The sequence below is a fragment of the Lygodium microphyllum genome, chromosome 16, assembly GCF_053477565.2.
Source record: "Lygodium microphyllum isolate KBCC chromosome 16, Lygodium_microphyllum_v1.1.10, whole genome shotgun sequence".
Classification (NCBI taxonomy): domain Eukaryota; kingdom Viridiplantae; phylum Streptophyta; class Polypodiopsida; order Schizaeales; family Lygodiaceae; genus Lygodium; species Lygodium microphyllum.
In genome coordinates this window covers 111,162,257-111,174,333 of record NC_141150.1, presented here as the reverse complement: position 1 = coordinate 111,174,333, position 12,077 = coordinate 111,162,257, and the positions used below count along the sequence as shown (strand labels likewise).

At 39.0% G+C, this 12,077-nt stretch overlaps 1 protein-coding gene across 4 annotated transcripts in view; it reads left to right on the top strand.

The window, feature by feature from the left end:
• LOC148023243 (uncharacterized) overlaps nucleotides 1–7,475 on the top strand; it is a 34,663-nt gene extending 27,188 nt beyond the window's left edge. For 2 of the 4 annotated variants that reach the window (XM_087696268.1, XM_087696267.1), the window contains 11 exons: nucleotides 1,608–1,763; nucleotides 1,965–2,065; nucleotides 2,196–2,270; nucleotides 2,361–2,444; nucleotides 2,815–2,910; nucleotides 2,996–3,145; nucleotides 3,236–3,346; nucleotides 3,419–3,457; nucleotides 3,550–3,609; nucleotides 3,686–3,784; nucleotides 6,592–7,475. In XM_087696268.1, the coding sequence (XP_087552394.1) occupies nucleotides 1,637–1,763; nucleotides 1,965–2,065; nucleotides 2,196–2,270; nucleotides 2,361–2,444; nucleotides 2,815–2,910; nucleotides 2,996–3,145; nucleotides 3,236–3,346; nucleotides 3,419–3,457; nucleotides 3,550–3,609; nucleotides 3,686–3,784; nucleotides 6,592–6,759 (1,110 nt within the window). In that variant the 5' untranslated portion in view covers nucleotides 1,608–1,636 and the 3' untranslated portion in view covers nucleotides 6,760–7,475. Of the gene's footprint in view, nucleotides 1–1,607; nucleotides 1,764–1,964; nucleotides 2,066–2,195; nucleotides 2,271–2,360; nucleotides 2,445–2,814; nucleotides 2,911–2,995; nucleotides 3,146–3,235; nucleotides 3,347–3,418; nucleotides 3,458–3,549; nucleotides 3,610–3,674; nucleotides 3,785–6,591 lie in introns of all 4 variants that reach the window. The other 2 variants (XR_015693627.1, XR_015693628.1) reach the window with 2 other exon arrangements.
• Nucleotides 7,476–12,077: the final 4,602 nt, after the last annotated feature.

Genomic DNA, 12,077 nt, shown 5'->3' with positions numbered 1-12,077 from the left:
TCAGTTGCAGATGCTGCGGCATACTTCAAAGACTCACGACTAGTTTGTGCATTAGAAAGAGAGGGAGCAAGAGGAAAAATTTCTGGAAATTACCCCGTGTAATGTGGCTATTATTCAGTTGCAGATGCTGGGGCATACTTCAAAGACTCACGACTTGCACTAGTCTAGGATCTAGGATGTAGAGTTAGATGACCAATGATAAGCTTTAATAAAGGCAGTAAATTCTGTCACTATGTGCATTTATAGAGCATTGCGGTTATAAATGTTGTTGATAGAAGAGTTATTTGTATAAGCTCTGTGAGGATCCAAATCACGCAAACACACAAATATAGACATGCTACATGATTCTTAGGTCAAATTTACTCAAAACCATGCACCTCAATTCATGCCATGCATGCTAGTAGGTATCATTGATCGGGATCTCATATTAAAGGAAACTCAAATGTAAATGGTTAGCATCCAAAGTTATGCTCGTCATTATTTTAGTTTGTGTTTGCATTGTTTTCTTGAACATTGTCTTTCTTTATGAGTGTTCATTTATATAGATAAATAAAAAATTCTCCTGTACTAAAATACTTTCAACTATGGTAAACTTAAGGGTCACATATGGTTTAGCCAGGGATAGTAAACCGTACTTATTATACTTATATACCCACATGCATTTGCTGTATGGTAACATATGCAACTATGGGTAGAAGATTTTGAAGCAATATAGAATCTTGTGTCATTTGGATAATAGGGATTGCTTGAAGAGAGGGACTAGAGAAGATGCAATAACCTTGTGTAATATGATTGTAAGAAAAGAAAAGACGTTATATCTTTCTAATACAAGTTGTAGGGGCATAATCTGGGCATTTTGAATTGTGAAATATAATCTTGTAGTAATGGATTGTGGAAATATGTAAGCAGCAGCAAACATGTGTTGGTTGTGAATAGTATTATGTCTTACATATTTGAAGAGATTCTCTGGGGGTAAAAAGAGATCATGGACATTACACAATCTGCCACATAATCCCTGTCAAGTTGCAGCACATGGATGGTTGCAAGTTTGGCGATCCCATAGAAACTCAAAGCCTAGGAGTTTTAGAGAGTTCTCAAGATGGTTATCAGGGCTAGTTGGAGAGATGGACCTTCATGGTGATTATCCAAGCCCATTACTGGGATATGAGGTCTCTCCATGCTGCTAAAGGTCCCATTGAGGCCTTATTTCCCACAATGAACTGCTTTGAGATAGAGTAGCAAAGTGTAAGATGGCATACCATTAGTATGTCTAGCTTCGTGTAGCAACATGTAACAGGAAATTTGAGCAGCATAGAACCCTGCAGCAGACATGATTTTAGCCAAATGGCCAGACATCAGTAACGTGATGAGATCAAAATGATTGTGTAGAGTCCAGACCATGATATGGATGGACATAAATATTTAAACAGTGTATGATAGATTGCAACAATATACATACTGTTTCTTCACAAGAAGAGAGTGGGCCTACTTCAGAATACTTTATTTATCATTCAGAAACTTTGAAATTGAGGTGATGTACACTTGTTATGCTCTGAGTGCATATGGATTCTTTAAGTGAAGTTTGAAATATGCAAGAGTTCTTGCAGGTAAAAATGGAAGATGGCAATGGGAGTGGATGCCCCTTTCTTTATCAACTGGAGTCAAGTCAGAGCCTACGAATCACGGTCATGGTTTGCATCTGTATAAGAATCTTCAGCCTTACATACGCCTGCAATCCTTGAGCCCTGTACTTGGGAAACTGGGTACATCTTAGACACCCGAATCTTGCTGCTAAAGGCATTGTTATCAAATGTGTAGAGTTTTCATAAAGTGTGGTCTGTTAGAGAACAAGTTGGCAATGTTTTAAACTTCATCCCCTCAGGCTAGCTAGGTTTGGCAGGTTGCCAGCAGGTGTTACAGTTGTGAATGACCTTCTTTGATGGTGAAGATTTTGGTGTGTGCAGCCCTATGGCCTGAGCTGGAGCTTTCTCTTGAACCTGCTGGAGCAATAACGAGGGAATTTTCAATTGGCAATACTAAATTAATATTTGAAGCTAATTTTAGGGTACTGCATTTTTTTACAGATTCATTTTTTGTTACAAGAGTTCTCTTCTCTTGCTAGAAGTCTAAAGATCCATGACAACCTACATGTTTAGAAAACTTCAAGAATGGCAGTTTTTATGCTGGCACTGCAGATATACAAGCATGTCAGGGATACAAATGGCTGGCCTTGTTGTACCATAAAATTGGATTGGATTCCAGACGAGCTGGTAAACTTGTACTGCTTCTTGCATTGGTTGTGTCTTTCTGTTCCTCATATCAAAAATTGAGGGCCTTATAATCCAATTTCATCTCAAAAGACCAAGGTTCAGAGTAAGCTCGCATCTGGTGCTGTAGCTGCAGAGTACTCTCGGAGATTCAGTATAACCCGAAACAGTAAAGTTGTGAGTCTTAATACTCCAAATCTGGATGTAGAATTTGGTTTATAGAGGTTTGTACACATACACATATGTGGAAGATGTTAATTAAACAATAAAAAGGGGTGATCACCAAAATAATATTTTGGGTAAAGTATTACAACTTTGTGTTTTTATGCAGCTGCTCTTCAATGAAGCCCAAATTCTTTTGCATTATTCAATGTTTCTTTTCAAAGAACTGCAGTTTGGAGATTCCTTATAACTTAGATTTTAGGTTTTTAAAAAAAGAAGGTTTTCTTGGATTGAAGTGTTGAGGATCTGAACAATTGTCATTCCTTATAAAAGGTCCTTTCACTTGCGGTTTTCTGGCTTACAGTTTGTTTTTTTAGCAATGCAGGTGTTGTCTGCTGTTTCAAACAATAAATTAACCACAGAAATTTTTACAAACTGGCCGAAATATTGCTCAGTGAAAATATCAAGAACTTTTGGCTGGGTCAGTACATGTCAATCCTTGCTGTATTCTTTCCTTGCTTTTACAAGTAGGGAAAATTTGTCACTTCAAAGTGTTATCTGTGTAGGCCACCAGAACGGCACCTCCATCTACAGCTGTTTATCTGAAGGCAACAAAAGATAAGGGAAAGCTTAATCGTATCTCTATTGCTCCAGGACACTGGATCGATCCTGGGTCTGAAACCGGAGCTCCTGGGGAACGAGATTTTAATCTTGAAGTAAAGACAGTGCTAACACACACACATATAAACAACTGGAAAGTTTCTGATGCATGCCATCTTTTCAGGACCTAACCCTCGTTCAAATAGGTTGCCGATGCTTTAGAGAAACAGCTAGGTGCGAATGGTTGGAATGTTCTTCGACCTGATCGTGATACACATCTGTCATGGGAAGAGTATCTGGATTGGGTATCCAGACAGGTGCAACTGCTTATTTCTCAACTTACGATTTCTGTTATATCGGTAGAATGGCTGATATCTCCCTCTTAACAGACATGCAAAGGTCTACCTGTTCTGGAGATTCATGGCCAGGTTGAAGATAGTCCTCTCCTGTGACATTTATGGAACAGTTTCATTCTCCTTTGTTGCTGCCTTAACATGTTTTGGCCATTTTGCAAGGACAGGGCTATTACAAGGGTTTCTCTCTCGGTGTTATTGGTAACATAGAATCACCTTTAACCAAGGTTAGCCATATCTTGCTCAAGCAAGTGCTTAGACTAATTCGCTGATTGCTGTTTCTCATGTTCAGTTGTTTCATAGGAGCTGGCAAGGGAATTTGGCTACTATAAAATGAATTGGAGAGAGCTTGGTGTGCCACGCCATGGAGGAGTGATTGTGGAGAGCTTCAATGCTGATGAGGTAAGCTCGAAAAAATGATGTGACACAGCACAAAAACAAGGACCATTACAGTTCACTGTGCTGTATTTATTTGAAGTGCAAAATAAGTTATAGGTTACTGAGCTGGTGTAAGTTTTCATACAACTTAGTCGAACAATCAGGGCCCCAGCAGTGTGAAGCAGTGAGGCCCCCCAGAAAACAGCAAAGCATAGTCAGAGGTAGGCATTTGGAGTCAAAACTAAATGTCAGTGAAATAATAGCGAGGTATTTCTGCCCTAATATGCAGTGAATCTAATCAGCATATTTTATTGTAAAATGCACTGGCTAATAAAGCTCAAGAATTTGACAAAATCCAACTAAGAGTCATGTTGACTCAGTTGGCTAAAGCTGGGCTGAGCCGATCTGCAATCCACCTGCCATGTGTATAGCTGACTGCTTCATCCCATCATGGCATCATGGCATGAATCAGAGCAGGTGTGCTGCAAAGGGCTGCTGAAAATGTTGGGCACATTTGTGTGCTAACTGCAAAATGTTGGGACCTGCCTTTGCAGTTGTAAGATGCATTGCTTCTCTTGCAGTGACCCCAGCTGCCAATGTCTTCACAACACTTCACAGACAAAGTGTCTCTTCTCCCTTAGATTTTTGGAGGAGACAAGTTGGCACCTTCAGATTATGAAGATCTTCCTCTTCTTATGCTTGCAGCAAACATGATTCTAGCAAGTTGATTAGGGTAGGGTTCCAGTTGCTTGCACTTGTTATGGAATGGCACAGGAGATATGAAGACACTATGTTTGGAACTGCCATGGATGATACATGATAGCAACTTGAGAAGCCATAGCCTTAGGTCACAGAAGACAGAGGATTAGACTGAATATACAAGGGCAGTCAAGGGAGCTTCTGCCTCCTGCGCCATTCCTACTCTAGAATTTTCTTAGACAGAGTGGGTTGCCAATTGTCGCAAATGGGGTTAGTGTCATAGCTTGGTGCAATTGCACAATGAGATGCAGCCAGCCCTTATGAGCACCAGGATGCATCTCTGGAGAATTTTGATACTATATGCTGCCATAGATCAGCTTCTGTTGTCTGGCATCGTAGACTGCCATAGTTATTCATTGGGCCCTTTTACTACACATTCTCCCTTAAAGCAGTCAGCCTGGGAGATGTATATTTCCCTGTTTTGTTTTTATCCCTGTTTTTTCCTAAAGCGATGTATTATGAGTAGATGAGCCAGTTCTTGCAGACCCATGAGCTGAACAGAGTTTTGGACATCAATCGATTATTAGATTGTGTATCACAGATGTGATGACGCTAAACTACTGAAGAGGTGTAGAATAACCATGTCTCAAGGGTTGAAGACAGACATCTCGAAGTCTGCAATATATGAAATGCTATGCCACATGGGCACACATGGCACCATGCAAAAGATTTGAGATCTGCAATATATGAAATGCTATGCCACATGGGCACACATGGCACCATGCAAAAGATCACCTCCAAGACCTGACTAACAAAGAACTAGTATTTCATGGACTTTTGGTGTGGTGAGAAAATCTATTACTATCTCTACTTTACAAAAAAGGATACATGTGTCTCATATCAAGGTAGCACTTATACCACAACCTAAATGCAAATAGATGGTCATATAGTGGTAAAAAGATCATGACAGAACAGTATCTGCTTGAGCTTTTTCTAGAGGTTTGTGCTTGTAAATGAGGATTCCTTCTTGGTATCAAACAAACAAGGTCTTAATTGATGGGGCTAAGACCATGTACAATAAGTAGGGAGAGAGGAAATGAGGGTCTCTAATGCTTTAGTAGTCCCAAAGGACACATTTCTATCGTTCTTTTTTCTCATCTTCACCCCTTGTGAAGGCCCTTTTTCTTGGCAAAGCGCTTATTCTCTTTCTAGCATATGAATTTTAAGCCCAAAAAAAAAAGGAATATTGCTGAGAAGTTGCATCCATGATTTCCTTTCATTCATCATCATTGATTTTGCTTTCTAAATGCTCATCATATCAAACACTAGTTTGCTGGGCTGATTTTTGAGGTTTTACATGAGGTGTATGTGTAGAAGTGTTGTTCAATTTGTGGCCTACAATATTGCAATTTGCTACAATTATTGCCTATCGGTGATTTATGACCTTTTGGATACTTCTCATGGCTGATAATAAGTTTTGATGATTGGGGATCATGGGTCCACTAAGAATAAATAGATATTTACGGGATTATTTCAAGACAGGGCTTGCAAAGGCAAGATACATGGTGAGCCATAATTCCACTCATGATACTGACTCCTGCGTGGAACAGTTGGGAGGTAAATCTCTTATAGTTTGCTTGATGGCATTTTGGAAAAAGTAAGAATCATTCTACGTATAGATAGCAACATGAATCATCATATGAAGACCATTTGAATGGCATATACTTTTAGTGAGGGATTGTGACCAGATAATTGAAGTGATGTCCAAGTGGCATTTCCAGATCAGGAATATGACTAGACGCGTAAAGATCGATTAGTTTGCATATCTTATTGTGGCTCCTCAATGTAGGTTCGACAAACTTGTATTAACTGCAAATTGACTGCCAAATCAGAAGATACGGGCTCCAGTCACCATTCAGGGGCCGGCATGATCCATCCCAAAGCCAACACAACAAAGCTTTACTTTTCTTTGTTTGCACTAATTAATTAAAGCCCTGATTGCTAGGCTTCTCCACCTCAAACTGTTTTTGTTGTCTTTATTCTTGAAAAGATAGTGCTTAGAGAGATTATCAAGATTCGAAACCTCAGTGTCCTTTCCTGCAAGTTCTGACCCTGAGCAATGACTGATTTAGGTGCTGCAAATGGCACCCTGGCATCGATTGTGGGCAGCAAAGCACATTGCGAGTCGGATTGCAAGTAGTGTTGAGAATGCCAGCTATGAAGGTCGCGTCTCACATGGGATTCATGTAGATACCAGAGCAAGAGATGATGACATCTTCAAGCAGTGTGGGGTTTCTTAAAGAGCGTCTTTTCATCCAATTCTTTCCTTTGAAAATTGAAATAACCGATGAGATTTCTGAGCAGCCAATAAGGGTACATGATTGCCGAGTACAGAATCAGCCTATCTTCTCCATCTGTATGAAGAGGTTTTTGAAGTGGGTGATATACACTCGGGCCTTTGAGGAAGCCTCTCTCACAATTCAAATGTTTGGAAGATGTTCAATCCTTCGTAGGCCCTGTCAGTTTGGAAGATGTTCTGCTGGAAGCATCAAATGGAAGCCCTGTCAATTGTGCGGTTCAAAAATCAGGGTTTCTGTTGGATGAAGAACCACAAAGCCCTCTTTTTGTTTTTGGTTTTATGTCAACCTTCAGAATGCCATTTTCAACCTAATTTGGGATAGCTATTTCTGAACTTTTGAGTTATCTATTCGAGGTTATTGTCACTAAAAGTCGCCAAAGTCTCATGCATTTACTTCATATGTGCTTTCGTCCTTTATTTTTTCCTTGCCCTCTTATGATAAGGGGTGGAGAATTTGCCTTTGTACAAACAAAACTCCGAAATGATGGTAACAAAAGTGCAATTAAGAGCATTGATTGTCATGCCATCGTGGAAGAAATTTGATGCTTATTGAGAGCAATTCTAGAATTTGAAGGACAACCCAAATTTTTAATTTGAAGGGCTGTACTTAAACCACAATTTTGTTAAAGAGATTGGAAGGTACATTACTCTTATATGAAGTATAACCTTATTTTGAAGGGCAAATTTATCTCTATCTTGGTGAAGGATAAACCCCCCTTGGGAAGGGTATTGCAGCCTCGAATTTGAGCTCTAATTGAGAGAGAGAGAGAGAGAGAGAGAGAGAGAGAGAGAGAGAGTCTCAAGTGATTCTTCAATTAAAGCTCAAATCTCTCTTTCTCATTGAAGGCTAGAGCTCAAATTTGAGGTTGTAGTACCCTTCCTCTAACCTTTGATTGAGAGAGAGAGAGAGAGAGAGAGAGAGAGAGAGAGAGAGAGAGTGTGTGTGTGTGTGTGTGAGTGAATGAATTCGATGTTGTGGTAGTGATTCTCTTAACCTTTCAAGAGTATCCCAATGTACCCCCCCCCCCCCCCCCCCCCCCCCCCCCCCCCCCCCAACCCCCAACACACCCACCTGCACGTAAGCATAGAATTTGATGCTTATTGAGAGCGATGCTAGAATTTGAAGGACAGCCCAAAATTTTAAATTAAATGGTTGTACTAAAATTGCAATTTTGTTGAAGAGATTGGAAGGTACATTACTCGAATTTGAGCTCTAATTTTGAGAGAGAGAGAGAGAGAGAGAGAGAGAGAGAGAGAGAGAGAGAGAGAGAGAGTGTGTGTGTGTGTGTGTGTTTGAATTCGAGGTTGTAGTAGTGTTTCTCTAACCTTTCTATGGCATGCCAATATACATTTCCCCTTCCCCCCTCCATCCACCCACCTGTAAGTGTAGCCATGATGTGTGAATTTGTTTATTGAGATGTCTAGTAGACCATTGATAGCTCTAGCATCTAGAAGTGGAGGCAAACACCCTTGCGTGGCTAAGATCCCCTACTAAACCTTGCCATCCATGTGTTGCATTGGCTCCGTAAGTTTCATGGGTTTAACAAAGGAGCAAAGAGGCGAAGTATCATTGCTACAAGCATAGGAGTGCTTGTAGTAATGGTGATGGCAAGGGCGGTCGTGTCACGAGCTTTACTTATGAGATGGTGGACTCAAGGCAACAAATGATAGTGGGGGCTTTGTTAGACATCAAGTATGCAATAGATTAGTTTTGGTAAGATGGTTAGAGTTCTCTCTAATGTTGGAGGTGCGCATCAACTAGTGTTTGGAAAAAATATTATTAAGAAACGTACATGGATTTCATTGGAAAGTTTTAAACTAGCATATGGAGCAATTTAGACATATTTTTAGAAATTTACCATTTCAAAAATGTTTATTTTACAAGCAAAAATTATTTTAGGTGCAAGTCTAATAAGTTCTTAAAGCTAATTGATTGTGATAAGTTGAATACCACTTTTCAAATTGGTGCAAGTTATGTCTCAAAGCTATGGACTGTCACGAGAATGTGAAATTTTGAGATGCTTTAATCTTGTCGATAACATTAAATTAAGTTACTAATCAAATGTGTAAGATTTTTTATCACATGTGATGCACATAGCGGTTATTTCATGGTAACAAGCCAAGGATCTCGAGGATGTAGTGGGTGTTAAAGGTAAAAGTTGTGATAAGTTATGCTAGCTACGCTTTGGGGATTAGTTGGTGTTAGTTTTAACCTTGGGACAATTGTTTGGCTAGTAAGTATTAGTAGTGATACTAGCGAGAGACTAGCATTAATTAATACTAGTCTAAGGATCAACAGAGATTGGGGATCACTCCAAGTTGCAAATGGTATAGCCAATTTAATTATAAATAGATATATTTAATTTTGGATAAGATAGAAAATATTGAAATTAATTTTTAAAATTATTTGATTCTAATAATTAATTTAATGGTTGGATAATAGTGAAAAATGGATTTAGAAGGTTATCGCTTAGTAAAAATGCCCATGTAAATTGAGAAAATGTTTTTAGGGATTGGGTCTCAGTCATTCAGGTAGTTTTCAACTATTGGGAGAGAGAGAAAGGATTGTTGATCATTTTCTGAGCAGAAAAACAACAATTGGCTACATGCGATAGCCATCTGGGACTTTCTAGGGGCATGCAACGACAGGGAGATGTTCTAGGGTTTGTCGACAATATTGCTTATTAGGCGACAATAGTTTGGGGGTGCTTGGTAATAGATGACTACATTAAATGCATGTTGGAGCAGGAAACACGCAAATTTTAGGGTTTTCTCGTCAAGAAAATAATAATTTTCTCTCATCTTGGTTTTCTCTCACCTTCTCCAGGCCATTCTCATGAGATCCCAACTTATCTTAGCCATTTGGAGTAGATCTTAGCCAAATTTGGTGGTTAGTAGAGGAAATTCTGTTGTAAATCCTAGATTTTTGTAAAAATTAAAGTTTAGCAATCACCTTGGGATATGTGCCGTCAGTAGAAGGCATTGTACATTAAAATCTGCACTTGCAATTTGTGGTATTGATAGGGATTTCAGATGCTAAGCTATCTATTGTAAATTTGGGGCAACATTTGGCTAGTTGGGATCTAATTAGAGCAAGTATTGGGTGAAATTCAAGGGAAAATTTGCTCAATTTGTTTGCTAAATTGTTGGACTAGCAAGGGGCTTTTGGATAAGCCAAGGAGATTATGAAATATTGGCTTGTAATAAACCCATTGGCGATTGAAGATAAAGAAATACCAAAAGGGGCGTTAGTTTTGGGGTCAACAAGGTGTCCATTGTCCAAGAATTATAGGTAAAGTGTGTATTTCAATTTATGTTTATTTATTGATTGTTGTAATTAAGTGCTTGATCAAGGAATTACCACGCTCTCTAAGAAGGAAGGTTAGTATCATGGTTCCATTGCTAGAATACCACTCAATCCCTTGATTTGGTAGGTTCGAGGTACTTGATCGTAAGCCAAAGCTTTGTGCTAGTGCTATAGTGAGATGGAATCAAGTAGTGATGATGCCTCTCAATATAGACATTCGCATGCGAAAGAAGGAGATGCAATGCATGATCTTGAACAAGGCTCAGACCATGGACAATGAGTTGAAAATGTTGCTATTGGGCAAGGTGTAGGGTCTTTAAGGCATAATGAGATTGATGTGACCAACAAAGTGAAGAGGAATTTGATGACTAGTTCAATTATCGGAAGAGGACATTAGCCAATCTCTTTGCTAAATTAGCAAAGGATTCTCAATTCAACTGATTTTTGGATGCTCTAAAGAAGGACAACAAGGGTAAGAAGAATAAGTCATCTTCCACATGTTCAAGATAGCAAGGTGCATTAAAAGTAATACCAAATCTTTCACTTGAAGCTTCCAAAGATGCTAATGAAGCAAAATAGTTGGTACCTATGTGACAAGGAATGCAAATGCAAGATCATCATGAAAATGCTAATCCAATGAATTTTGGATAGTCGAGAATGCATGCTATGATGGGACAACTAGGATACTTTGGTGGTAGTATGATTTTTCACGCTATGGTTAAACAAGGACTTTATACGGGAATGTATGGCACAAATTTGTATGATATGTAATAGCCAAAGCATGGTATTCAATGCTCAATGTATTTGGGTGTGGCTAGAAATGTGCAAAACCCTATGGATGGTAGCATTGGTTTGATGCATGGAGCACAAAGTAGCATGTTTGGTAATACAACTGTATCCTTGAACATTTATGGGGCTCAAGGAATGAGTGCTGGTCATGCAAATGTTCCGTTTGGTGTTGATTTTGATGTAAATTTAGCAAGTGCACTCTTTTTGTAGTAGCCAGGATATGATAACTTGACACCCAAAGGGGCATAAAAAAACTATGGTGAGGATGGAAAAGTACTGAAGTTTGAGTCCTTCAGTGGTGCACAAGGTAGTTTGAAAGCTTTGACTTTAATTTAGTAATTTGATACAGCCTATTTAGGGGGGGAACTTTACCGATTCTTCAAAGATTCGATTGATAGCCACTTTTTTAAAGGGGAATACATTGCAATGGTGGTCCACTCTTTTGATGCAAGATAGAGCACCGTCAATATGGATACAAATTGAGAAAATTTTTGCATTGAATTGGTTGACAAGTACCTTTGAGGTGGACATCATGACAACTTGGAATAAGCTAGATGCTAAGGAATGCAAGAATTTGGAGCAATACAATTTTTTTTTTTTGGGATGCATTGCTGCCAATCACTTCTTATCACCTCGTACCCATTAATGAGAAAATGAAAAAATATGTTTGTGGGATGTCTTAAGGGACTAAGGATTTTCGTATTAAATCCACTATCTCTAGCATGTCTCAACTCATAGAGACTGTTGCTACAATCGACGCTTTGTTGCATGGGAAGGATTCATGCTTTCTAGAGAGTGGGGATAAGCGGAATAAAACGTTTTTTAAGGTTGAGAAAAGGGGAAGATCTGAAATTAGCTTAAAAAGAGGCCAAAATAGTAAATAAAGGACTCAAAAACATTGATACAACATAGGAAATTGATGGTTACTAATAAATGCTTTATTTGTCAACAACAGGAGGGTTACATTGCAAGGGACTGTCCCAATAGGCAACAAGTCGGAAAATTAAAAAAGCAGGGAGATCATAAGGGGAAAAAAGCTCAAAACATTAGTGGGATTAGTATCCCATATTCTTAGTGATGAGCCCAATGATGATGTTACTAAGTTGTGTAGAGCGTGGGGCAAAATTAGGGATCACCATGCATTGATATTCTTTGATAATGGT